The sequence below is a fragment of the Temnothorax nylanderi genome, unplaced genomic scaffold (assembly GCF_030848795.1).
Source record: "Temnothorax nylanderi isolate EJ_2023f unplaced genomic scaffold, tnyl_v1.0 TNYL_tig0008_pilon, whole genome shotgun sequence".
Lineage (NCBI taxonomy): Eukaryota > Metazoa > Arthropoda > Insecta > Hymenoptera > Formicidae > Temnothorax > Temnothorax nylanderi.
In genome coordinates this window covers 228,854-255,866 of record NW_027249070.1, presented here as the reverse complement: position 1 = coordinate 255,866, position 27,013 = coordinate 228,854, and the positions used below count along the sequence as shown (strand labels likewise).

At 35.1% G+C, this 27,013-nt stretch overlaps 5 protein-coding genes and 1 long non-coding RNA gene across 13 annotated transcripts; 2 read left to right on the top strand and 4 right to left on the bottom strand.

The window, feature by feature from the left end:
* Window positions 1-2,631, top strand: LOC139783290 (activating signal cointegrator 1). Its single transcript, XM_071722447.1, has 10 exons — window positions 1-217; window positions 290-402; window positions 474-586; window positions 684-783; window positions 875-1,142; window positions 1,206-1,494; window positions 1,639-1,802; window positions 1,906-2,027; window positions 2,101-2,292; window positions 2,381-2,631. Exons 1-10 carry the CDS (start codon window positions 150-152, stop codon window positions 2,452-2,454), a joined length of 1,503 nt encoding a protein of 500 aa, XP_071578548.1. The 5' UTR covers window positions 1-149; the 3' UTR covers window positions 2,455-2,631.
* Window positions 2,587-7,440, bottom strand: Tamo (PUB and ZnF_RBZ domain-containing protein tamozhennic). 2 transcript variants are annotated; one of them, XM_071722404.1, is made up of 6 exons: window positions 7,238-7,440; window positions 7,072-7,128; window positions 6,654-6,794; window positions 6,365-6,564; window positions 6,093-6,272; window positions 2,587-5,978 (listed from the first exon to the last, which is right to left on the bottom strand). In XM_071722404.1, the coding sequence occupies exons 3-6, from the start codon at window positions 6,784-6,786 to the stop codon at window positions 4,605-4,607; spliced, it is 1,887 nt and encodes a 628-aa protein (XP_071578505.1). In that variant the 5' UTR covers window positions 6,787-6,794; window positions 7,072-7,128; window positions 7,238-7,440; the 3' UTR covers window positions 2,587-4,604. The 2 variants fall into 2 exon arrangements, with proteins under 2 accessions (XP_071578505.1, XP_071578500.1); XM_071722399.1 differs by having other exon boundaries at window positions 7,200-7,439.
* Window positions 7,441-8,406: 966 nt separating this feature from the next.
* On the bottom strand, window positions 8,407-9,861 carry LOC139783348 (uncharacterized). Its single transcript, XR_011721231.1, has 3 exons — window positions 9,729-9,861; window positions 9,568-9,650; window positions 8,407-8,461 (listed from the first exon to the last, which is right to left on the bottom strand). It is a non-coding gene; the product is annotated as an uncharacterized lncRNA (long non-coding RNA).
* A 376-nt stretch (window positions 9,862-10,237) lies between these two features.
* LOC139783146 (TBC1 domain family member 31) lies at window positions 10,238-14,184 on the top strand. Of its 4 annotated transcripts, none has more exons than XM_071722291.1 (5): window positions 10,239-10,514; window positions 10,863-12,100; window positions 12,185-12,654; window positions 12,731-12,957; window positions 13,102-14,184. In XM_071722291.1, exons 2-5 carry the CDS (start codon window positions 10,967-10,969, stop codon window positions 13,389-13,391), a joined length of 2,121 nt encoding a protein of 706 aa, XP_071578392.1. In that variant the 5' UTR covers window positions 10,239-10,514; window positions 10,863-10,966; the 3' UTR covers window positions 13,392-14,184. The 4 variants fall into 4 exon arrangements, with proteins under 4 accessions (XP_071578384.1, XP_071578392.1, XP_071578389.1 ...); XM_071722288.1 differs by having other exon boundaries at window positions 10,726-12,100; XM_071722283.1 differs by having other exon boundaries at window positions 10,238-12,100.
* On the bottom strand, window positions 13,638-15,278 carry Aprt (adenine phosphoribosyltransferase). 3 transcript variants are annotated; one of them, XM_071722490.1, is made up of 6 exons: window positions 15,149-15,278; window positions 14,904-15,087; window positions 14,541-14,713; window positions 14,190-14,421; window positions 14,022-14,100; window positions 13,638-13,931 (listed from the first exon to the last, which is right to left on the bottom strand). In XM_071722490.1, the coding sequence occupies exons 2-6, from the start codon at window positions 15,021-15,023 to the stop codon at window positions 13,789-13,791; spliced, it is 747 nt and encodes a 248-aa protein (XP_071578591.1). In that variant the 5' UTR covers window positions 15,024-15,087; window positions 15,149-15,278; the 3' UTR covers window positions 13,638-13,788. The 3 variants fall into 3 exon arrangements, with proteins under 3 accessions (XP_071578591.1, XP_071578596.1, XP_071578603.1); XM_071722495.1 differs by having other exon boundaries at window positions 14,841-15,263; XM_071722502.1 differs by having other exon boundaries at window positions 14,918-15,263.
* Window positions 15,279-15,591: 313 nt separating this feature from the next.
* Lrt (Leucine-rich tendon-specific protein) lies at window positions 15,592-26,710 on the bottom strand. 2 transcript variants are annotated; one of them, XM_071722281.1, is made up of 6 exons: window positions 25,743-26,710; window positions 24,629-25,532; window positions 19,439-19,841; window positions 18,575-18,889; window positions 18,087-18,419; window positions 15,592-17,981 (listed from the first exon to the last, which is right to left on the bottom strand). In XM_071722281.1, the coding sequence occupies exons 3-6, from the start codon at window positions 19,838-19,840 to the stop codon at window positions 16,533-16,535; spliced, it is 2,499 nt and encodes an 832-aa protein (XP_071578382.1). In that variant the 5' UTR covers window position 19,841; window positions 24,629-25,532; window positions 25,743-26,710; the 3' UTR covers window positions 15,592-16,532. The 2 variants fall into 2 exon arrangements, with proteins under 2 accessions (XP_071578382.1, XP_071578377.1); XM_071722276.1 differs by lacking the exons at window positions 24,629-25,532; window positions 25,743-26,710 and adding an exon at window positions 22,506-22,650.
* Window positions 26,711-27,013: the final 303 nt, after the last annotated feature.

The window sequence follows — 27,013 nt, the reverse complement described above, 5'->3', positions numbered from 1 at the left end:
CTGTACGATATGTATATTGCACAACATTACTTACATTTAATGCAGACACATTTTTATTGAAATCTCACGTGTAGTAGTTTCGACGTCGTTATACGTCGGGTTACGTGTATTACAAATTATCATTATTCATTTGTCATTGTTTAGGAATCATGGAGAAATGGGTGCAAGAGAAATTGTCCGAATTGTTATGTTTTCTGGTCCCAGATGACTTGGTTCAGTAAGTGTGGTGGTTAATGAAAATTTCTTTCTCTATCTTTGCTTGCATAACGTTATGTTATCAATTTTTCAGGTATATTTTGCAGATAGAAAATGAGAAAGATTTAGATAACTATCTTACAACGTTATTGAATAATGAAAGACTAAATCACAGACAATTTGTAACAGAATTGAAAAAGAGACGCGGTGAGTAACCAGATAAATTTTACAAAACTTTGACAGATTATTATTAAATTATTGTACTCTTATTGTTCCAGCCTTGTATAATAATCAAACTAAATACAAGAAAACAAACGACGATGATGACAGTATCTCCAAGAAACAAAACGATAAGAAAAAGGGAAAAGGAAAAGGGAAAAAAAATGTTCAAGTATACAGTCTATATTTTTCAAGAGGATTATATAATGAGTACATCATTAAACGACTATTAGAAAATTATTGAGCATTTTATGTACCATTTTTTACAGGTGCAAGAGACTATAAAGCCTGAGACAAAGTCTGAGAAGGTGGAAAAGAAAAAGACTAAATTTGTTAGTTTATTGTCTCATGGAAATATTCTCTTGAAAGGTGTTTATATAATAAATTTGTACAAATAATATACATGTATCTGGCAATGCTTTGTATATGTATATATATATATATATATATATTTTTTTAGGAAGACATAAATGTGACTGCGAAGCAAACAGACATGCATTAATTAACAATTGTTTTAATTGTGGAAGAATAGTCTGTGTACAAGAAGGCTCAGGACCATGTTTCTTTTGTAGTGAACTTGTTTGTTCTCCAGAGGAACAAGTATTACTTCGGAGCAATACTAAACAGGCTGATAATTTGTATAATAAATTAATGGATCAAAAACCAAATAAAAGTCTTGAGGACTCTCTTAAACAGAGAGACATACTTCTCGATTTTGATCGCAATAGGTATGCATTTGTTACATCTGTCAAGATTTTCTTTACAATAATTGTCATAAAATTGATTTGCAGTGCCCGTCGCACTAAAGTGATCGATGATGAATCGGATTATTATCAGTCAAATAGCATTTGGCTTTCCCATGACGAGCGCAAGAAGTTACAGAAGCAAGAAGAGGAAGCACTAGCGTGCAAACATGCGTCACGTTTAGATAAAAAAGTCACTATAGATTTTATGGGAAGAGTAGCAGTTGATGAAGATCAATCCATTAACTTGCAATCGGAAGATCTTGGCGAAGTAATGTCATATGACAATTTTGAAAATCCAAACATTTGTCCAACGATAGAATTTGATCGACCAACAGTAAGATTGCAAATCTTTTATAATTAACAATAATAAATTATATTAATTTACTTGTATTGCTAATCCTAAATAATCATACTACATATTTCTTATTATATATGTTTTTTCTCATGATTATGTGTAATTTTTCATTATTATATTAAGTTTGTTGAGATGGGAATATTCGGAACAAGCAAAAGAACTGAAAATCACATATGGAATACGGAAGGCAGAATACAGGATAAAGAATATCTAGAAATGTTTGACCAAGGCCTATGTTTAAGCATGCATCAGCCTTATGCATCCTTGCTGGTGGCAGGAATAAAAACGTGAGTGATGTATTTCAAAATAATACACACACACACACACACACACACACACACACATATAATCAGAAAAAATCAATGATTAACATGATTTTGACGTTATTAGTGACGAGGGTAGAAGTTGGTATTCTTCACATAGAGGAAGATTATGGATAGCATCGGCTGCAAAGGTACCTTCCTCTGAAGAAATATCTAATATAAAGCACGCCTACCGCAAATTAAAAAATGGTTGGTAAATAATATTGATCTTGAAATATTTATCTTATCTTTAATTATCCTTAATTCATCTTGATAATTCTAGAAAATATTCAGTTCCCCGAAGTTTATCCCACGAGTTGCTTGTTAGGTTGTGTGACGGTGAATGATGTTCTATCTCAAAAAGAATATAGAGAATTATATCCAGAAGGAGAAAGTGATAGTCCATATGTCTTTATATGTGAGAATCCTTACATGTTACCGATACAATTTCCCATAAAAGGAAAATATAAAATTTGTAAGTAATCAAAAGTATCAATCAATTTTCGTTATATACATATAATTAATATTCGGTTGTTAACCAAATAAATTTTTTTATGCTGCAGACAAAATGGATAAAAAAATTCATCAAGCTGCTTCCAAATGTTTAGAAAGAGCCATGATAATAGCTAGTAACTAATGTTCTCATATCGTTTCTTTCTTTGACAAATTAAATAAGATTAATTTTCCCAGGTATATACGTTTATTTGTGTTAATAATTTAAATATACATGCATTCTATTAAAAATAATTATCTGGTTTTTGTACAAAAGTGATTTTTCTGATACTGTATTTCTAATAAAAATTTTACAGAAATATACTATGCATATTACATTAAATTTGTTACTTGTATTACAACAGATCGTTATTTAATTTACATAAACTCTAAGATGTTGAGATTTAACCGTTTGTGCATGCTTTTCATTGTTTACTTTATTTATCATACTTTCATATATTTTGTTGATGAAAAAATATCAGTTCTACTATGGTTGTGTTATATCAGCCTTTTATAAATAGTTTTAAAAATTATTTGTGCTATATTGCGCACGAGATTACTCTTATTTAAGAAAAACACGAGGACTATTACTGTACTAAATTTTCATTTTTCAAGTGCCAATTATCTTATTTTATTAATATCTCAATATAAGCTTTAATATCATCGTCATGAATCATCTTTGCTATTATTCTGATGCATTAAATTAGGCTAATTGTAAGTAGTACAGTTAATAAAAAAAACCTCTCATCTACACTATGCTATTAATTAATAAAAAAAAGCTGGATATGGAGTTAAACATAAATTAAAGTACGTTAGCTCAAGCATTGTTATAGATCTTTTTCTATTGAGCAAAATTCTCCATTATTTCTTAAAATACTTCACACTAACAAGCTAATACGCAGTTACGTATCATTTTGTGCAATGTCGACAAACGTATGAAAACACAATATTCTGTGCATATCTTACGTACATATAAAATTATATACACATTTAACAATCCAAAACAATGTTAAACAAGATGAAACAAAGTTGTTGTAGAGATATGCTAACAAAAGAGTAATTAATAAGCAGATCGCATTTCGAGCTTTAATGGTTTGATGAGCAAGGAATGTATGAATAAATAAGTATAGTGATTATTACTTTTAAATAAATAGAATAGCTATTTCTATACAATTTCGATATAGGTATGTTATAATATAGATGCTCTGTCGTATTGATAAAATTTCATCAAACTATAGTAGAATGCACTCATTTATATTAAATCCTTGTTGTGTTTATAACGTTTTTTTCTGGTTATATAGCACACAATGTGTTTATTATTATAATAGTTATAACAATAATCCGCAACCAATAGTGCAATAGTTTTATATATGTATAATACATTCTAATAAAGCTTTAACATTCTTGTATTTTTACATCAAATGCCTAATTTCCTCTTACAGAACTCGTTCAAAAACAATCCTTCCGTTTGTAACATTGCATAGACTACCATTTGCAAACCGAAGAAGTTCTGTCTTTTTCTATTAGTCATCATTTGTAAAATAATTTCCGTCAATTGTGTAGTGGCACTATATAAAATTTATCCATTATGACAACAATACTTAATTTTTAAATTAATTGCAATATTCTCTTTTTAGAAACTAAATTTAATCAATCTGTTTTGCAAAGAATACAATTTTTCTCAAGTCCCGAGCAATAATTTAAGTTAGAAAATAAATTGCACAATTATACAATTATACATGTATGTATATAACGACAAGCGTATAATATTAAATACTTTTTGAATAAGTAACATCCTAGCGTCTTGCGCAATTTTCAATTAATCTTGATAATATTAATTTTATAAGCTTTGGCCTGATATTTGATTAAATTTCATTCTTTAATGGTTTTTGACAGACTGTCGAATGTTACGATAACGCTAGTTATGATACACATGATTCCGATACTTAATACTCATTCTCCATAGGCCATAACATAATAATACTAATACAATGTTAAAAAGAAAGTCATTATATTACAAGATTTTCCTTATTCTGCGTGAGATAATTTTAAATAAATATCTTTGTACCTTCTCTATATAGATCAAGACTCATATGTGTTATTAACGTATTATCTCTTTTCTGTATTCACGTTTCATTTTAGGTCGTTGAAAAAAGACTCACGTTGTACGTATTGTTCATTCGGTTAATAATTTTATATCTTACACGCAATATGATACCTTTGCGCAAACCGCAAATTGTGGCAAATGTGCGAGAACCTTTTCTTTCACGAAAAGTTTCAGTCGTTTCAGTCTGTCTATATGTAGGTCGGAGAATCCTTCAGACTGGTATGACAAGCATCACAGTTAGAAAGGTTTTTCTCGTTTACCAGCGTACATTTTGGACATTCTCTGCCGCCGCTGGCGAGCGGCTTGTCCTCGTTCCCTTTGCTCCTCGATTTGGCGCACATCTCGCAGATGTCTCGGCCGGGCATATTCAAATATGTACACGTGGCACAATTCCATCTTTTTTCACCCTTCTCCTCTTCCTTCTTCTGCTTATTCATTTGCGTGATATCGAGATTTTTTAAGGAATCCGCAATCTTTGCTATCTGATCCGAGGATTTGTGCGTGCGTGGAATCGGCAAAGTCTGACTGTTATGCTTTTTATCTTTTTCTCTATTATATGCATCGGTATTATATCTATTCGAATCCGACAGGTCGAAGGACGAGGATTTCTTTTTGAAAGGCAGAATATCCTGATGACTTTTACCATTTGTTTCGGATGAATCAATTTCGTTTGTTTCGATCTTGCCACCGCTTCTCTTCTTCTCCAATCTGTGCGCGTTATACTTATCTTCGTTCTCCGCTTGCCTAATAGTTTTGTGTTTGGCGCGAATAGAATCCAGTTCCTTCTTATGTTGCAATACGTCGTCTCGATCATCAAGATCCTTGTAGTAACCTAAGCTCTCGAGATTTCTGTACACAAAGTCCCATGTATCATAACCATCCCTTCCGATGCTGGAATTCGATCTGCTAGCAGTTTTTCTATCGGTTTTACCATGTTCGTAATGATCTCCGTCGCTCGACTGTCGTCTATAAAAGTCTACCTCGTCTAAGTCCGATATCCGGTGGGACACGGGTTTGCGAAGAGCGTGCGTCTTATCATAATTCGCCACGGACGCCGGTACGTCGAGTTCTATCAGTCTCCCGGTCGGCACTCGGGCCGCATACGCTGGTAATGTGGCGCAATACGGATTCGCTTGTACATTATTACCGTAAAACTTGTTCCCATGAGAGGGCAAACAACCATAACTGGTGCAACAATTGATGAAACCGTGATTGATCGGTTGATAGTATCGATAATTAGCCGGTATCGCCATGTTCGTCATATCTTCGATGTGCCGATAATCTGTCTGACAGGTTGACGGCATTGTTGCGTTGTAATTAGCATGCACAACGTGATGATAAGGTGGATGCAACGGCACAACGTCTATGCCCGTTTGCTGTGAATAGTAATCCTTATAGCTATCGGCTTTTGCGCGATTCTGATGCATCTTCTCGAGGAAACGATAATTTAGCGCTCGAATGGCCTGCTCTGGCGTACCAACGTGATTCTCACGAAATTCCAACACCTCCAGCCAAGAGATGGTGTATTTCTGTGACACGCTTTCCCATATCTGCTTTAAGATCTGCAATTTAGAAGCAACTTAAAATCACACCTACAACCAATTTACATATTGGACAATTGTATTATTTATTTAATCGATCGATTAATTGCATTGACTATATTTGTTTTCCATTACCTGGCATTCCACAAAAGCTACAATAGCATCTCTACTGACATTTGAAACCTTATCAGGATCGATTGGCCCTTCCAAAGTCAATACACCCAAACCAGTATGCTTGTAGCCCATCTGCTCAAACATTAACTCGGCACCTATTAAATTGGCCTCTACTTCGTGTTTGTAATAACCGCTGTATGTCTAAAACAATTCAAGGAATTTGAATATGTTAAAAACAATATTTATATAATCATAGACATAGACTAATGACAAAATATTTTTCAGGCAATTACCCTCACTATCCTATATTCTTTTCGCCAAGGCTGAGCCAATAGATTAGCTGCGTACAAGGAAATTGCACTCCAAGCTGTCGCTGCTCTATATCCGCTGAAATCTGTCACTGTTGCTGCTGATCTGTGCAAAATGTCTGCTGTTTCTTGAAATACGTATTTATTCTCGTTGGGTACCAGACAAAGGTATTCCTTTATAAAGCCTGAAATATATGTAATAATATCTAAAATATTATTATATAAGAGAAGTTGATATTACACATTAGAGATGATTTGATAACATATACAATACCTTCCAATTTATGTCGTTGTTGTAGCTTTAAAGGACTATCGTCCGTTTGCAGATACACCAAGTGACTCTGTTCCAATTTCATACTGATCTCTTGTAATCTGTCTTTGCCTCTCATTATTACATCATTCGCCATTTTTATTCCTAACAATTGTAATGTAATGGCAAGTGAGATTTAGAAAACATTAATTTTAATTCGAACTGCATATAATTAAGTTGTTAACTTGTACACATGGCTGTGAAAAATTGGAAAACACTATCGTTGCACGAAATTCTGATGTTTTAGAAAATTGATAGTTGATAATGGACGTTTGCTTAAAGTATTTGTAAAAAAAAAAACTCTCCCAACACAAGATATAATTATTGAGGACAACGTGTCACCTAAAAATAGCCAGCGTTTACGCTGATACGGATTACAAACCTCCTAGAAATCTGATTTTGGAGCAGATTCCCGATTCAAACTACGACTAGCTCCAACCTAAAAATAAATCCTATATTTAGTAATGGAATCATGGGCTTCTGTAAATGGGCCAATAATTTTGCGATTACTTGACATGCAGCGTGATCTCCCATCTCAAAACACGAACCATCGAATTAGCTTGATGCAATTTAAACGACGTGTGTCCTCACATCCCTCCATAAACAATAAATATTTTCCGTAAATTTTTTTTCTTTTTTGGTTATGTTCACATTACATCATGCACAGAATGCGCGAAGACACTAGATTGACTAGATGCATCTCCAAATCGTTTTTGTAATGGTATGGTATGTATACATACATGTGGCACCGCCAAGTGAAAATTACACGAAACTTTGACCGCAAATTTTTAAAATAAATAATTTTTTACTTGTTATTTAGAAAGAAAATCACAAGCAAAACTTTTATTTGTCAAAAAAAAGTAATTTACATACTTACTTCAATCTGTGTCAACGCGTAAAAAAAAAAGACGAAACATTGATGTAATAATTTATTTTTCAGAAATTATGTATATATTGCAACGAGCAAAATAATGTGATTTTGCACATAAATATATTGCAACGAAATAAAAATAATATATAACTATATAAAACAAATTTATTTGAAATGTTAATACCATTAATACAATTATCATAATTATCATTATGATAAAATACATACAGTTATCATAATTTAGTTGTTATTCTCATTATATACCGATTATAATATATAATAAATACTGTGTAAAAAATTTACAATTTGTCTTATTACAAGATAAATGCTTTACAAACTGGAAATAATGACTTATTTCGCAAACATATATGCTATCTCTATTAACTAAGATTCATTTTTCTCTGTAATAAATAAATGTCTATGAAGGGGAGGATGAGAAGTACGAACCAATACAATTATTCTTTCAATTACAATTGGTACATTAACTCAAGTATTTAACATAACCGATAACAATCGAGATGGCAAAGAGTGGATGCGATTAAAAATATATCACGATATGTACAGAGCACATCATTTTATCGTATTTTGTATACTTAAATTCTTAAATAAAGTCAGAACCAATAATGCATTTACTAAAAGATATTGTCAAAAGTGGTACATTTTACTTCCATAAATTTAAGCAATGATGTAGCCATGTACCATAAATATGTCCGTCTGTGAATAACTTTGTATCGCGTATCCGATCAATCAATCAATTATCCAAGAAACGTTTGTATGAAAAATGTAACATATTTTAAAGACTGTTATTCAGGTCGAGACGTGGCCTTTTACTGCGTACTGTAGATGCGTCATCCTGGGAATCCCCATTGGTAGACAAGAACTCTCTTTTTCTATCTGCATTCTATAAAGTTTCATATTTGTGATTAAAAATATCGCGGTAAACAATTATTTAATAAAAATATTTATAGCGATATACTTAATTACTAAATAATATTATAACTATAGTGTTGGATAAAATGATAAAGCACTACTCCCTATCATCAATCCCTTTGTACCTGTATAATTTAAAATGAAGTAAAAACCGCTTTGAGAGAAGGATTTAGTTCTACATAAATTGCAATGAAATATAGTTTAAATAAATTTGTTAAAAAGAGTGATACAAGTAAAATATTTGAAAAGAATTAGTCACAAAATAGCGAAATATTTACTCTGTTATCTTCGTTGGAAAAAAATAAGAAAATATGGAGGTACATAATATTCATTAATAAAAATAATATAAATTTGAACGGTCCAATTCTGGACGATTGGAAATATTGTTTTCACAATCTCTGAAAAGAAGAAAGGATTTTGAGTTGTCCATATGATAAAAGATCTAAAATAAGTAGGTACTGATTACTGCCAAATTTAACAGTAATTACATAAGAAGTAATAATTATTTCAAATTAATTATAAAACTAACTCAAAACTGTAATGAAGAAAATTATACGTTTTAAAATTATACTGCAAGATTGACACATAAATTTTACAGAAAATATGTGAAAAACTTGACAGAGCTACATTCAAAATGAAAAGCATTACTAATGTTGGCGAATTGAAAGTTATAATTTTATATATCCTGAGTTTCTGAGATCAAGAAGACCCAAGGATTAAGATCGTGTAGCAAGCAAAATATATGAGTTTACCTAATAAAATGATCAAGGTAGTTTAGAATATAGACGGATCTATTCGTTACTAATATGAAAAGTATACTAGTTTTATTTAATTACAATGTTCTCTTGCTCTTCAAAGAATCTTATTAATTTTGTCCAACTCAAAATTCTTCATTTTCTTCAAATTAAAAATTAGTTGTCGAATCAACAGTTTATTTTACATATATATTTTAATAATTATCTTTCTATTCATTACGTTATGCCGTTTAATATACACGCAAACTTGTATCCCAGTAATTCTCATAGCGTCTTATCATTTTGCAGCAGTATACATATATGTGTTCTAATTGCTTTTTACCTTCTTATCCCATTGATGGTGAAGATACCTCAATAAAATGGTTGTCTTTTCAGTAACTATAACTGTAAACAGAAAGAAATTAGCTAATGTATGTATTGAAGAATATATATCTCATCGATATATTACTACAATCGATATATTACTATTACTATAATACTTACTTTGTTCGGAAGGGTAATCTTTAGTAGGAAGATAGACTGATGGTCTTTTGACACATGTCCGATTTCCGTTATCGGTATGAAAATTTGCAAAATTGTTTTCATCGTGTGACGGAAGGCCCTTTAGAAATTCAGCAACAGACTACAAAGAGAGTTTCATACGAAACTCATGTAAGAGTAAAGTTCGATAATATTACGTTACATTTAGGTACACCGTGGGAAAGATAAAGCTTAGCAAAGTAAAGTTAGCAACACTGACTGAACATTTGAGACTTTGCAAAATATGTATTTCTCGACATAAACATTCCTCGCACACGCTTACAAAATCCGAGGTATAATATAGTAGAATATACGTGTGATCAATAAAAAAATTAAGTAACAATTTACACAGTTAAAGAATCATTTCTCACCATTATAAATAGATGATCTGTTGGCTGCAAGATTCGTGATTATTCACATAAAAAAAAGATTTTTAGGCGACTAAATTGATACGAGACGTACGAGACCACCATCGTCTGTCGTCAGTCGTCATAAAAAGCCGTAGAATATCGCGCTCGATGAGAAGGCACTCGCGAACATCGTTTTATGCCTCTTACCCTCTTACCATTACATACATACGGTACATACTATTTTTCGACGAGTTTCGGAACACACATTGTAATATGGCTCCTACACAACTACACACAGAATGCTGTTAGTTACCGCGGTTACCGCATTCTGTGTGTAACAGTGTGTAAGAGCCATTATTTGACACTATTGACAGTATTGACACAACTGGATCAACTGGATGTAATATTAATTGTCAAGTATTGCATAGAAAATGTGTTGTGTATCACATCACATGTAATTCGAGACGGTTGTTATTTTGCACGATTGAAGACACAGAAGAAACAAATCCAAACAATTGTTTAAAGAAATTATCACACAATAATTATATTTAACTTTTGCTCACGTTTATAACATTATTACATGCGTCTATTATGTCTATTATGTACAATAGTGGCTGGAATAAGTTAATTAAAAGTAAGGACAGTTACAAATGTCAGCCTAGAGCCAATGTCGAAAAGGAACGTTGCACAGCTAAGCTCAGTTTTGTACAAATGTCTTTCGATCATGACGAAGAATCCCTGATTGTAGTCGACACCAAAGGATACTTATATTACATCGAATTGCCTGGAGATGTTCCGTGTTGCAAAATACTGGGTAAAATCGGGCGACCTACCTTTCTGGCATTTAATCCTATGTGCACGGAGGAAATACTGATTGGATTCGATACCGGTGACATAAAGGTTTGGAAGCTTCATACGGACATGAAGGAGTTTTGTTTGTTGTCCGGCCACAAACTACCACCGACACACGTTTCCTTTTACAAGCATCATTGTCTAACAAGCTCCCGAAACGAAGTAATAATATGGGATCTGAAATCTTATATCAAAGCTCATCAATTAAAAGTTAGGGTACAGAACACTATCAAGAAAGCTGCCTTCTCAAACGTGGGTCATATCGTCGTGCTCTATCACAACGACACCATGCAGGTCTGGACATTAAGACAGTTGCATAAGGATACCAAAATTGATACAAAGATATTTGGAATACATTATATCAAAGATTTTATCTTCACGAAAGATGGAAGAGCTATGATAATGGGTGGTATAAGAAACATAAGCATTCTTAATACATACGATTGGAGTTTATTAAAGAAACTATGTTTGCCTAATAATTTTGTTGAAGCAAAACAATTATCAGTCATTCCATGCCCATTAGAGGGTGGAGCAAATAAAATCCTTGCATTTTTATCCTCGAAATGTACTCTTCAACTTTGTGATATAAGTGCATTAACTTTTCTTGAGATACCTATCCCTATTGGTAGGATTAAAAAATTTGTAATTTCATCTACTGGTAGATATATAGCGTATATAGATCAGGAAGGATGTTTAAACGTAATGTACACAGATAAAATAATTTCGAAAAAATGCCCTCAACCTGACAACGGGTTATTGAAGCCATATAGAGTGCATGCGCACAAAATAAATGATCATTTGGAATGCGTTAGACAAAGCATGAAGCAAGAATTAAATATGAAACGATTAATGCCTATTTTGAAAGAATTTGGAGAATATCCGGAGAAGTATCGTACAATAATTTGGTCCACTATTTTAAAATTACCAGCTAATAAAAGCGCATATGTTGCCTTGGCAAGTAAGGTGACACGAGGGAGATTTGCATTGAATACTTTAAAAAGTCTTCCCTTGGCAGATAAAAGCAAAGCGTCATTGTTGGCCATGACGCTAGATTGCTTGTTGCAATGGTGTCCTCTGCTAATACAGAGTCTGTTTCTTCCCAACTTCATTTTTCCATTTCTTATGGTATTCCAGGTACCTTCTTATTTCGTTTCAAACCATATCAGATATATTTTGTTTAATTTAAAAAGCATGCTGAAATATGTTTATTTGTTTCAGAAAGATCCCTTACTTGCCTTTGAGTTGATTTTAAGTATACTACTAAACTATTGCCAAAAGTGGTTCGAATACCATCCTTTGCCACCATTGAATATATTGGGGATTTGTGAGAATATTCTCCTAGAGACTGACCCTATACTATTGAATATCTTTTGCGAACGTGGAATCACAAGTAGGGAATATGCGTGGCCATTACTTCAAACTGCGATGAGCGAGGTATTATCGGGAGACGAGTGGTTGTTTTTGTGGGATCATCTAATATCTTATCAAAAACCATCCCTGCTATTGATGTGTGTCATTGCGTATAATATCTGTTTGAGAGACAATGTAATTTCTTTAATAAAGTCATCTGGAGATGTCAAAGCATTTTACAGCACTCAAAGTCATATTAGAGCCAAAGATTTGTTAAAGATTGCAAGAAAAATAGACCAGAAGATATCGAAACGAGTGCATCCTAATCGTTATCTGAGGTAATATAGAAGACATCGTAATATCATAAAAGCTAATGACATGTTGGAATATTAGTATTTAAAATTATTATTTCAGGGATAAACTATCGCAATTAAATCATAGTGGACCTTATCCCTCATTTATATCGCAAGAATATCCAAAATTTCTTACCGAAAACCTTAGCATTGCAGATTTGGAAAAATTAAAAATGCAGGAACAAAATTTGCAAGAATATAATCGTAGGATTGCAGATTTTGAAAAAAGAAAATTACATGCGGAGACTGAGGCTTTTGCAAAACAAATTCATGAAACAAGACTAAATGGTAAAATATATTAAATTCCTATATATTTTTTTCTTTCAATTCCTCATGTTTTCTCAGTCCAATCTCAGTATTTTCAATTTAGATTATAATTTAGTCAAATTATAAATATTACAAAGAAAAATTGATCGATGGCTTTCATTTCAGAGGTACAAAAATGCTTTCAAGAACACATTAGTAATTTAAAGTGGAAATTGCTACCAAATGCGGAAAAGGAAAAATTTTGTTATCACTTGTACAAAGATCTTGATTCGCTATCTGAAAGAAAACAGGAATGTAACAAATGCAAGGTTGTGGAAGATATAATTTCTAATCTTGAAGATGCTAATTCAAAAAATTATAAAAAGTTGCAGCGAGATGTAACAATGCTCGAGTATGAAGTACAAAGTTTTTTGAATTCACTAAAATTTCATAAATCAGAGATGGAGATTAGTTAGAACGTACTTTTTTGCAATGCGAAAGTTTAGGCAAAATAAAATAATATTTTAATGCAATTATCACACAATAGAAATATATTTTAATTTGTTGTATATATTTCTTTTCCTCGAAAATTATCTGTATATTTTTATAAATCACTATCTTTACATCTTTTTACATTATAATATACAAAATATAAAAAATTTTTGTATATAATTTCACATCGTACGGATATATGTATATATATTGTATGTTATATACGTGTGTATGTATACATATAGAAAAATATCTATTTTATTTCAATGTGGCAAGAAGGTACAATACAATGCATCTTATTGCATTGTTAAAAGCGTAAGATTTTACATTTGGTTATCTATAGACCGAATATTTGTACTTGCAATTATTAAAAATTATCTGCTAATGATCATATTGTACGAAGGAGTGGACAGGTACGCTAAGCTTATCCCGACCTTTCAACAGAGTCAACTCCATTATTACCAAGCATTCAATTACATCAGCGCCTACCGATTTTAGTAATTGCACCGCTGCAGCCATGGAACCTTTAAACAACAATTTTGTTTACTTGATATTATCCTTATTTATATGTATATTCTAAATAATATATTTATTGTAATATAATTTTATTTCACCTCCAGTTGCCAGTAAATCATCAACAACTAGCACTCTGGTCCCTTCATTAATGAATTCCGTTTGCAATTCAAATGTAGCCTGTAAAGATGGAGAAAAGTCTATTTATATATGGAAAGTAATTTGTAAAAAATTTGTAAATATATTATATATACATATTCTGGACATACCTCTCCATATTCTAACGCATACTTCTGCTGGGTGACCTTGCCTGGAAGTTTACCCTTTTTTCTAACAGGCAAGAAAGGCTTGCCCAATTCCATACAAATCATAGGACCAAAGAGGAAGCCACGCGAATCCAATCCTACAATTAAATCGACTTCGAGAAATAAAATATGCTCCACAATTAAATCTTTCATCGCTCGTAATGCAACAATATCGTGAAACACACCAAATATATCTCTGAAAATGAATTATTTACATAATAAGATAAATATAAAGTGAGTAGTATAAAATCAGATTAATTTGTCATCTTCTATCGTTTTTGAGCTCATCGCATTCGCTTTGTTATATTCACTTACCGGAAAATAATCCCAGGTTCAGGAAAATCGGGATAACTCTTTATAGCGTTTTTCAGTATTTGCAATTTATCATTCTTATCCATTGTAATAATTGTATCCTTAATAACTTCAAGTAATGGTAATAAAATGGAATGTGTCGATACAATTAAAATTGACAATGTGATATTGATTTTCTATTAAATTTAGAGTTCATTAATAAAGGTCTATCATATATATGATATTTCGACCTTATTTCTTAGATCATTTAATTATTTTAATAAGGCACTTTTAACGATGGCAAATAAAAATTGTGATACTGACGAATCACTTGTGATGAAAAAAACAGATTATTTGGAAATGTTTCAATTTCGAATTTCGAGTAACCTGCATATGCCTACATCGCCCGCATCCAGTGGTACGTGGCATGTGGCATCCAGGCATTCCAGATAATCCAGATTCCAGGCAGGGGCAGGGATGCCAGGGATACATACAGGTTGCCGTCATCTTATCTGGATCTTGGGTCTGTTTTTTAACGCTGCGCACTGAACTGCACTGCAACCACTATAACCTACAACAGACAACTTCCCTTCTCGCTTCTCGCTTTTGTCAAATTGCCAAACATATCTCACCTATCTCACTTTAAGTACAGAGAGTGTATATATGTACACAAGTATGTACATAAAGCAATATAAAACAGACCTCCTCAACCCCCTGGCCCCTTCGACCCCATCACTTATCTTTATCACGTCTATCAGACTAGCAGACATTCCAATCGATCGTCGATAAAGTAAACTACCAAAAATGATTACTTTTTAGACTTTAGACATTTGGTCGATTCTCTTGAAGATGACGCTACATATTGTGTTTATTTTAAAAATTTTCGTGTGTTTTCGTGCAAAGATATATAACGCGAACGATAACGATTTCATAATCATAATTGATCATAATGATAATAGCGATTGTAATGTACATTAGCTCCCGCTTGAGCTTGAGGTAATATTTCAGATGATATATTTTATCCTACATTTATATCGAAAGGAAAAAAAGAAAAAAGGACCGCGGCACAAAGATATATATATATTAAACAAATGTTTATTCATACTCTCATTTGTCTACGAGAAGCACACTTGTGCACCTCTCGATATTTAGTAAACAAAACGAAATAACTGCTAGATATAATATAATAGTAATTATATATATATATTTATTACTGTACAATAGTACGCGCGACGTGTTTGTGGGTATTAAAAACGATAAAAAATAACATATTTACAGTAACATGTATCAATAGAGAATTTTAGTACACATGCAACATATATGCGTGTATATGTTACAAAATGAGAAGATACCTTCCCTCAAAGTTAAACATTTGTATCTGTGCGCATGTGTCGAATCTATATTATACTAAATTATTAAATATATAAAAACATTAAATGTCGAGAAAATCTTCAATTGCATTACTTTTTGCATTATTCTCGTAGATAAAGGCTCATAAAGTTGCTAAAGTAGATAAAGTTGCTTATATTGGCTCACATTGCATATTATACATATTTTATCTAGATCATGATCTTTAATTTTAATTTTAAAATACATTCGAGGCGTATAAAAGCAAAACTTACATCCTTTTCTATTTTTCAAGATTATTGGCAAAGTTAAAGAAAAGAACATCTCAACAGATATGTGTACAGATCAGAATGAATTGGAAGAATATCTTTCCTCATTTTAGAGAATTAGAATTCACATAAGTAACTCTATCATATATACATATAATTAAAAATGTAAAATAAACATTTAAATAACTAAATATGTATAACTAAAGTTAGTTTTTGCTACATACTTTTGTCTGAAAACAACGCAGGGTGTAAAACATAAAGAATAAATTAATGATACTCGTATCTTAACTCAATATTTCGTCGGAGAAGGAGAAAAAATGTGTGAGTTTTGCTTCTATATCTCCATTTTTTAATTCTGAAAACAATATTAAATTCAATACCGTCATCAATATCGTTCTTATTAAACTTTTGTCGTTGCCAGGAGTTTGATGTAATGAGCTTTATGGGTAATTTCAAACTCCTGAGCCGGCAGGAAGCATTGCGCCTGTATCCTCGGGTGTCGCAGACGCCTTGCGAGATTTCTCCCGAGTACAGCGAGGATAACGAGGAGAACACCGGTTGCAGCAATCACGGCCATAATGATGAATACCTCGACGTTCCGCCTGCTGTAACTCTGCTCGACTAATTCAACGCAACGGAACCTCTCGTCATCATCCACCAAGTTGCTGCTGGACATAACGATAACGTTGGTGAGGTCATCCAGACTGGCGCACACCCTGTAATAACCTGGCAACGATACTTGCACGTCGATGACGGATGTGGCGCTACAATTGAGCCTCTGTTGATGCACCGTGGAAACCTCGTCAAATACGATGACGGACAGTTGGCAGGTCGACGACAAAGTCTTCGTGTCTTTTGTCGTTCTGGAGAGAACTACACCGATGTGCAAGTAGCTCTTATCAGATACGTTTACGTGAACACCGGTGATCCGCGAATATGAGTCAAGAGATATCTGCGTGGACGTCGGAGAACGAGGATTCCCCTCTCCCGCGTACTGATCTTCTGTCCCTGCTCGCTGCTGGGTCTTCTCTAAAACGATGACGTCGCTACAACCGAGGCCAAGGGACACATCGTCGTAGACAGTAGATACCAATAAAACTACACAATAACGGTATTTGTGACTCAATTGTAGATGGAGGGAAGCTGGTATGGTGACTGGCAGGATGCAGGGATCTCGCATCATTCGAGAGTCACAGTGCAGCGGGCTAGATTCCGTTAGAATCTCGCTGTCGCCGATTGTTTCATAGACGATGAGCGAGTCGCAAGTGTAACGTTCAGCGCACTGTTCCACGTGCCATAACAAATTGATACCGGTCGACTCGTCGTAGCGAAACTCTTTGAGACTTAGTTGTGCACCTGCTACAGGCGCACTCGCGTCAACCCGGGTCATCATGGGCGGGGTGGGCTCGCCGCAAAGCAGACTGCCTGGCGGTACTTGCGTTAGAATGCCGTTCTCCAGAACAGGCGGTGTCGCGCACACTGCCGATGACTTGTCCTCCTCTGTCAGGCTGGAGTTTGCCAGCCAATTAGCAAACTCCAGCAAGGTGCAGTCGCAATTTAACGGATTGTCAGCGAGAGAGAGTCTCTTGAGGTGCAGCTTTGACGTTAGCACATCGTTTGCTACGATTGTGATGTCATTGTCATCCAACCGTAGGTCCTGTAAATTCTTCAATGGCACCACCAGATCGGCCGTCAACGCTCGCAGAAAGTTGTGCGTTAGATCTAAAGTAATCAATTTCTCTAAATGAGCTAAGGAAGCACCGGACACGGCGACGATGCGGTTGTTCGCCAGATCCAGTCGCGTCAAAGTCGACAGGTACTTAAACGAATGATCCTCTAACACGTCAATCTGCGAATCAACATTTAATAACTTAAATAAAATAATTTTAAAATAATTATAATTTTTTTTGAAATTTCTCTTCAACTTAACTGTAACTTTTAAACAAACACTCACTTGATTGTGACTCAAACTCAGATAAGTGAGATTTCCGAGACCCATGAGAGCTCCCTGCTGAACGTTGACGAGACCGTTTTCTGAGACTGTGAGGAAATGTAGTTTGGGCATTTGTGGCAATAAATTGGGGCCCATTGGACCCAGCAGTAGATTGTTTGACAGATCTAGCTCTTCCAAGCGCTTCAAACCTCTCAATGCAGACAAGGCGGAAACGCTCAGACGATTTCCACGCATTCTTAGCGAGCGCAATGCCGGTAATGTCAGGAAAACCTGCGGCGACAATTGTGATAGCAGATTGTCACACAAGTCTAGATAAGTCAGATTTGATAGTCCCTGAAACAGAATGTTTTTGTTATTCTTTAATCAATCTTCTCGAAACTTTATGAACTTATATTCTTTATGAATAGTCGTCTCTTTTTTTATAAAGAACTATTCATGTAAAAATTATAAAATACTTTATTTCGCAAATTTCTCGCAGTTAATCGTACCTTAAACGAGTCCGCTTCTAATGTCTTTAATTTGTTGTGAGACAGGTCCAATCGGTCTAGACCGACCAGGTATGACAGTGCGATCGTGGGAACCGAATCTAGGAGATTGCTGGGCAGTCCTAGCGCTTGTAACGGTCGCGCCAGCGCGGTAAACGCATTCTCATGAACGTGCCGCAGCTCGCCAGTGGAGACGACTAATCCGTGAAGTGCGACATCCTCGAGGAAATGTGCCGGCAACACAGAGATTCCCGTCACAGTCACATCCAGCAATGATATTGTATCCGGCTGACTATGTTTCAAATGGTCACTGATGATCTAAGAGGAACAATAGAAATAATTTCTTCATTCTTTCTGTTGTGCCCGCATTTATCTCAAATTTATAAGTTACATCCACGTCTTTTGATTTTATATTCTTTCAATAGATTTATAAAAAAAAAGATCATTATGAGTGTAATATTAACAAACCCAATTGATAACAGGATATTCAATATAAAACAACAGATGCTATCGAGCAACATATATGAAATAAGAGATCAAGCAATCGAGAAGAGAGAAGGGATGAAAAGAGAAGCGGGCACAATGGACTCTTGAATAATATATGTATACGACTTGTATTTCATTGGCAGTCTATACCACCCACGCTCTTCTTGACCGTTGCTTAAAAAGTAACGACCTCGATTGTGCTGCGAAGCGTAACATATCATAAAGATTGAACTTGCAGCTCATCTTCCTGTATTTTTTAAATTTTTTCCGAGGAAACTTTATGAAATAAAAATAATTTTGCCACGCCTATTATATGATAAATAGTATTTGTCACATGTATTGACATATGATGGCAATCGCCTTTGCCGTTGTTTCAGTTACCTCCAGTGCTGTTCTATCGCCGGTACATCTGAGCGTATGTGGAAAATCGCAAGAACACTCCACGCCCGCTTTTGTGATATTCGGACATTCCCATACAGTGTTGGAGGAAGACGGCGACGGCGACGGCGACGGCGACGGCGATGGCGACGGCGATGGCGACGGTAATGCGTGGGACAGATTTTTCGAGATGCCATCGTCTTGTGTTGTCATAGTCGCCAACGGCGACAATGCGTTTTCCTTGGGGATCGTCGTTTTCATGGATGTACTATCAATGTACGTCGATGCTGCTATCAATGTAGAGATTTCCATTGTCGTTGTTGTGACATTGTCCTCTGTCGCGTCGAGACATGACGCTGTCATTATCAATGTTAAGACGAGTAGGTCCCGAAATAATTTCGGCATTCTGGAAAGAGATATTTGGGCATATTACATTTATCATCATCTGTCATGCAGAAAATATTTTTTCATCATACGATCTGACAAGTAATACTGCAAAATAAAATTTCGATTTTGTTTTTAGTTGACGCACGCAAATTCATTTTTAAACACCGCTCACTGATAATCACAATTTAGAAATGTCAAGTTGCCAAATTGCGAGTGTAAATTACAAAATTCTACAATATATATCCGTGAAAAGCATATTTAAATTCGATGTCTCACGTTTATTACAACGAATTATGGCTTATCACGAGAAGTGACTTGGAAAAGCTGTTAGAACTCGAACGAAGACTGCAAGAAAGCACACCGTTAAAAAAAGGAGCTGCTTTAAATTCGGCGTTATTTATATATCTGAGGTATGTGTTGTGAGAACACTTGCGCGTGTGTGTATATATATACACATATATAATAAAAATTTTAAATATAATATGAATTAATAATACAACGCTATTAATCTCTTTCATTGAAATCATTGATTGATCATTTGAATTAACGTATTATAGATATCGCAATATTGTAAGAAGACTCATCATGTGTTACGATCAAATGGTCCAGACACAGAAACGAGAGTTAATTAAGAAGATGTTAGATTGTGCCATCGGGCGAATGCTAGAATATAAAAAGGAAATTGTGAAGCTCGATTATATGGATTATCAGTACGTTTTTCGTTGCTCATTCAATTAGCATCAATTTATAAAGAAATACTATCTGCACAGATGGCCTGACGATATTTTGAATCAAATGAAATTCACGCCGGACGACATCGAGCTGTTTGCATCGGTGTCTGGCCGAGAACGTCTAGAGGAACGCAGAAAGTTTATTCAAGAGTTGATAGAGAGTGCTCACAAAGGTTCGTAGCTAGTTTATCGTTTCTTATCGCTAACAAAATTTTGTGATGTTGAAAGAAATCTATTAGTGTATTAATAGAATTAATTGAATTTTTTAATATAATCTATATAAATTCAATTGAAAAGTTTAAATAAATTTTTTAAATTTCATCGTCTAGTACCACAGACGAGAGAACGCAGCCTTTCACAGATACATATTGAGAGTATGTCCGAGATGGAAGATCAGACATTGAAGACGCGCGCCGCTCGAAGAAGAATGCGCATCGTGCAATTTGTGCAACCCTCGAAGGTAGAGTTAATCCGCGAATCGCCCGAGGAAAAAGCTGCCCGAGAAGCGAAGCTTGCTGCTGAAAGAATTATGCGTAGCGCGATATTATTGATACAGAGTCATGAGAGAGCCAGAAAGGGACGCTGCTACGGTGCAGATGGTATTCGCAAAAATATATATATAGTTTCATTATAATAAAATCCCTGAAGTGGCATTCTCGTATAAAAAAAAAAGAAATGTTATTCAGATATCTATTAACTTTTTTACGATTGCCTATTAATTATTGATGCTAATTTCGTAGTGAAACGTATATACGATTACAATAAAAAAGTGAGGTTCGGAGAGATAATACCGAAAAAAATCGATCGCATCAGATACATCAAGTCAGCGGTGACGATACAACGCGCGTGGCGACGTTATGCCTCTCGAAAAGCTATGAGAAAACGAATCGCGCGTCTCGAGGAAGCTTTGGGTATGACGATACCAAGCTGGCGATGCCGCAAAACAATCACGAAGGATGATGATAACTTTCAACGGCGACGTGCTCTGATGCCCGTGTTCGACGCACACACGAAGAAGGCGATCAGCGATGAACGTACAAGGGTAAATTTTCCAAACAGAATTTCTGATTTATTGCATTAACATGAAAAAAAGACGAATAGAAGGAAAAGATAAAAATAAAATTACAAAAAAAAAACAAATAAAGAAATAATTAGAGTAAGATTTAAAAAGCAACTAATTTTCAAAAGCTCCTGAAAGTCAGAGGCCCCGGATTAATGGAGGACATCACTGATGAGATTCATGAGTGGTTCGTCGTTTGGTACAACGCGTTAGGACATTACGATGTGTTTCCGGCGGCGGATTTTGGTGGCAGCGTGCTGATAGTGACCGGGCAGACCTCGACGCCGCAAGAATATCTAATGGAAAAATTAGAAAAAGAGAAACAAGCCAAGGCAAAGGGCAGAAGAGCTGAGAAAATGGCACCAATTCCCAAAGCTGAACCTATCAAGAGCGAAGTTTCTGGTCGGAAAATGCCGCAAACAGATGCTCTCTCCTGCTTGGAAGAAGCAAACATCGATTTCATTCGAAACTGGAGTTTTCGCAGCGAAAAAGCTTCGGAGCGAGAATATCTGGATTTGATCACCGAGAAACTCTGTTATGAGTTGCAGCTCGAAATGAGGGAGATAGTAGACGAATTGATGAGGGCCGAGCTAGAATTACTAAACAAAGCATTACTGAAGGATCACGCACATGATAAAGAGAAATTCACGATTCCAACAATGGACAAAAGTAATCGATAAGAACTTAATTAATTAAGAATTTTGCACTCATTATCTAATATGTTTAAATAAAAATTCGAAATTTTGATTAATTGTTATGACAGATATTGACAAAACCGGACAGATATTGACGAAGAGGAAGAAGGACATTTTGGAGGATGTGGCCGTCGAGGATCTCTTCAGCGAGCTTCTACGAGCTAAAATCATTAGAAACTACCCAACTATTTTCTTACATGATTGGTTTGGCGATCTCTCCTATCAAAATTACGAGGCACGTCGCGAGTTCCGGGATTTCAAGCATCGGCTCGGAGAGGTAAAGCAGCTCGTCTTGGAGTATTGCATATTGCCTTTAATTTCCAAAGGGACACATCAAGTTGCACCGCTCGTGCGTTCTGTGTGTATCTATGGATTACCGGGAGCTGGAAAGACTTCGCTTGCCAATGTCATTTGCTCAGAGGTGACTTCTCCCCCCCCCCTCTCTCTCTCTCTCTCTCTCTCTCTCTCTCTCTCGTATATATCTTCCCATGTACCTATTATGTTAAAGATATTGAAAATATGTTACTACGAGATATAAAATTTTTTTTTAATTCTTTGTAATAATTTATGGTAATAATATCATAAATTAAAATAGAATGTATTCCTGATTTATTTCTTTCGAAGATTGGCGCGTTACTTTTCGATGTATCAGCACCTGTCTTGACTGATAAATATATGGGCAAGGAAAAGCAACAGAGGCTCATCGACATAATCTCTAAAGTGGCCCGCGTTTACGCGCCTTCTATAATATTTCTCGATGCTGGCGAGAAACCTTGGTTGAAAAAAGTTCCACCAGAGGAAAAGTACCTTCAACACAAGCGATTCGCGAACTATTTTGTTAAACTAATGAAAGACATTAAGTCGGGCGACCAGGTAAAGCTGTAGAGAGAGAGAGAGAGAGAGAGAGAGAGGGGGGGGAGGGAGAGGGAGATTGGAAAACAATCCTTTTTTACTCTCTTAATTGTTCTTTTTCTCTCATGTGATTTATTTTTTATTAATATTGCGATTGTTCTATCTATATCATTCTCAACACTTCGTACTATAATACGTATAAAAAGATCCTTAGCCATTAGAAATATATATCGTGAGAACTCCGGAGTAGCACTCCTAAATTGGAGGACTGTATCAAAGCATACGCAATCGAGCAACGCCCACTTAGTAAAATTCTTGTTATTCCCGTTTGAGTTCTTTCTTTAATATGAATGAATAGCCGCCACCTCGACGAGTCACATACACGGGACTCTCTCTTTCTCTTTCTCTTGCGTCGTTCAGATCTCTCATCTCGATCGCTCGAGGTTGCTCATCAATGAAACACCTCCTACCTGTATATATGGCCGCCGTATGAGGACGTAGGTGGCGGCAAGTTAACGTAGGATTTAGAGTGTTGAAGATTCCGAACAGATATACTGTTACTTACTGGCGCAATGCTGTAGAGATTGAGCAGATCAATATTTACTTGAAAAATTAATACATTTATCGTTTTATTACAACTTTAATTTAAATTTGTATAAGAATTAAAACATAAATTACTAGATTTATTAGAATATCTGGTACTGAGAGAATATCGAGCACATAAATGAAATCTGATTTTCATTACGATAATTATTATTAATATGACGAATTTATCCAACAGATACTATTTCTTTCGCTGTCCGAAGAACCGCAGAAGGCGACAGCCGCTTTCATTAAGTTCCATGATAAATTTATAATGGTGCCTACCACCGATTACAACACACTTTATATGTACTATAAGAATCTACTAATGAAATATCACGGCGTCGATCGCGATATCGATGTCTCCTGTTTGGCCAAGATGTCTGTCGGGATTCCTCTGAATTTTATCCGGCAAGCCGTAGAGAAGGTGTTATCGTTGCGTCGAAGAATTACTCTTAAATTCAATCCGTTAAGTCCGATAGAAATTATGAATGAGATATTGACGTATCAATATCCTACGACGGAAATGGTGGAGAGTCTCGATAAATTTGAAAAACTCACTCTATTTGCCAGAAGAAAAACCAAAGTTTTGTAAGAAGGATGCTTGCGATTGAACGCAAAAAGATGACGAGTTTGTTTGTCGGATATAAATGTACGTATCGTAAAAGTTTCGCTCAATATAAAAATATATTCATATTATAAACATTTGTTTCATCGCAATGTAGCCCATAAGTATAAAATGTATATCTATTTTATGAGAGCATCTGTTACAGAAAAAATGGAAATGTTTTATTTAAATGTTAATTTAAATATTCTTGTGTAGGAAAGACAGATATTCATGAATGACTACATTATGATTGGAGAACGCTGAAGAGAAAATACGTACCTCTAATGTATAATGTGCCAGTCTCGAGCGTGTTGCCAACCCTTGCACCCTCCCACACCTGACCTCGGTCTCAAAGCGAAGGAGGAACCCAGTAGCACCCACGCCGGTCAAGTGTTTGCGAGTGCATCGTGTAATCTCTACTATATCAATGAAGAGAATCAATCCTCGAGAATTCGGACGTTTCCTGGTATCATATCCCTTCTTCGAAATTCTGCAAGATCTTTCTTATGTCCTGTCACCTTTGATGATATTGCGATGATTAAAAGCTCGACCCTGATTACTCTTCAGTACTTTATCCCTCGCGATATTGTCGCATAATTGTCGCGAGTTCTTTCCGCTAGTAATCTCCGTTAATAGCACAAATTGGCGATCTCAACATCCAATGATGATCGTTGAAATCCGTTCACCAGGATATACACTGTCACATATATATATATACACGTAATTCATCGGACGTGAACTCTCATCGAATCACGTGGATCAACGGGCATCGCATCTTCGAAGGAAGCGTGCGGTGACACGAATGCTCGAACAATAATACTAGGATGATCGTACGAATGATTGTACGACATGCGTGCTGCGAAGCAATGTGCGTCAAGAGCATGCTCGGCAACCGCTTCGAGAGACGAGAAAACGTCGCCTCCACCGTCCACACGGTGGGGACTCCCCCGGTCCATGTCGGTCCGTCCGCCTCTCTGTGTCTCTTGGTTTCCACATAGCATAGCCATGTATGGAACACGGGACGACGTTCTCTCTCCCGGCCCTTACGCCCACTTGCCATAGTCGCGCTCTCCGTACCGGCTCTCCACCGGAGCTGGAGCAGGTATCGTCACGATTGACAACAGCGACAATGAGAACAACAACGAGAATGACAACGATGATGTCGTCGTCGTCGTATGAACCACTGGAAAAAGAGAAACCCCTTAAAAGCGACGTTTTTTCTAACACATTTTCAAAATCTTGAATTTTGGCATATCAAAAACTCTGACAAATATTCTAAAAACGTCAACGAACTTGATTAATCAGAGGAGATAATTAAGAGGTTCTTAACTTTTCAATTCGGCTAATAAGAAAATACTTTTGTAAAATAAAAATCCTTGTATTTTCCACTTACATGAAATGACACGTCTTTCCATCTAATTATTAATGTATCCGCGAAAAGTATGAAAAGTAGTACCAAATGATCCTCGCATGTGCTGTTTTCGTATGCATGAGAATCTGAAAGAAGATCAAGCAGAAGCGGACGAGAAAGAGAAGGAAAGAGAGAGTAGGTAGGTAGATAGGTAGAATGGTAGGGGGCCCCGAAGGTCTTCAGGATCCTCACGAAATGCCTTTTGATACTGGAAATCTGTTTGCCATCGTCATTACGAAATCACGTAAAACCGGGCCTCTACGCCCACGCTGTAGCAAGAGACTGGCATAGTCGCAGTGAAAGAAAGTCCAACTTCTTTAACAAGCTCGAGATGTTTATAACACGCCAGAAATTGAACATTGTCTAAAAATCAGCATAAAAATTCGATATCCCACAAAATCGTGATACTTTAATATTACAAAATTAATTCTTGTAATTTTACAATTAGAATTGTCTTAATTGACTTTCTAACGAAAATGGCAAAAGTTCCTTATATCGTAACGAAAAAATAAAGTAACAGCACGATTGATAGTCCGAATTTAAAGTTTTATTGTATGCAAATCAGGAAAGAAAACGGTGCTTGTATATAAGGAATTTCATCTTAGATAACAAAGATAGATAGTATATTGCTAGTGCCAGTGATGATTAACTAAGATGATTAACTACAGATTCATTAAGTCGACTTAACTGGCGACGAATATAAATCATCGTCCTGACAATTCAACCATTTGGTTTTGGTTAGATTAATCGCCAAGACATTTCGATCATAGGTTTAGGTCCTTCTAAAATTGATGATTTTGAAAAAAAAAAAATATATATATATACCAAAATCCATGGTCGAATTGTCAGGACGATGATTTATATTTGTCGTCATCAAGTCGAATTAATGAATCTGTTATTTAATCTTAGATATTTTAAGAAATTAATAATATCCAAAAGTTAAAGCACATTCTATACTATCATTATTAAATTAGTATTGCTTAGAGTACGATATTTTTAATATTGTACTCTCAAAAAACAAGATTTATTTGACTTGGAAAAATAATAAAAATATGAATGCAGTAAATTTTAGAGAATATTAATCAATACGAAAGGTTGGGGTTAAATAAAAATAATAACTATAATAAAATTGTTTTGCAGCTTCAGATTATTCGATCCCACGATCAAAGTTCATTACTAATGCTTGGTTGTGAACGGCGAGTGTTTTTCAAGATCGCCACGGAAAGTCATAAGATTCCGCGAAAGACGATCGT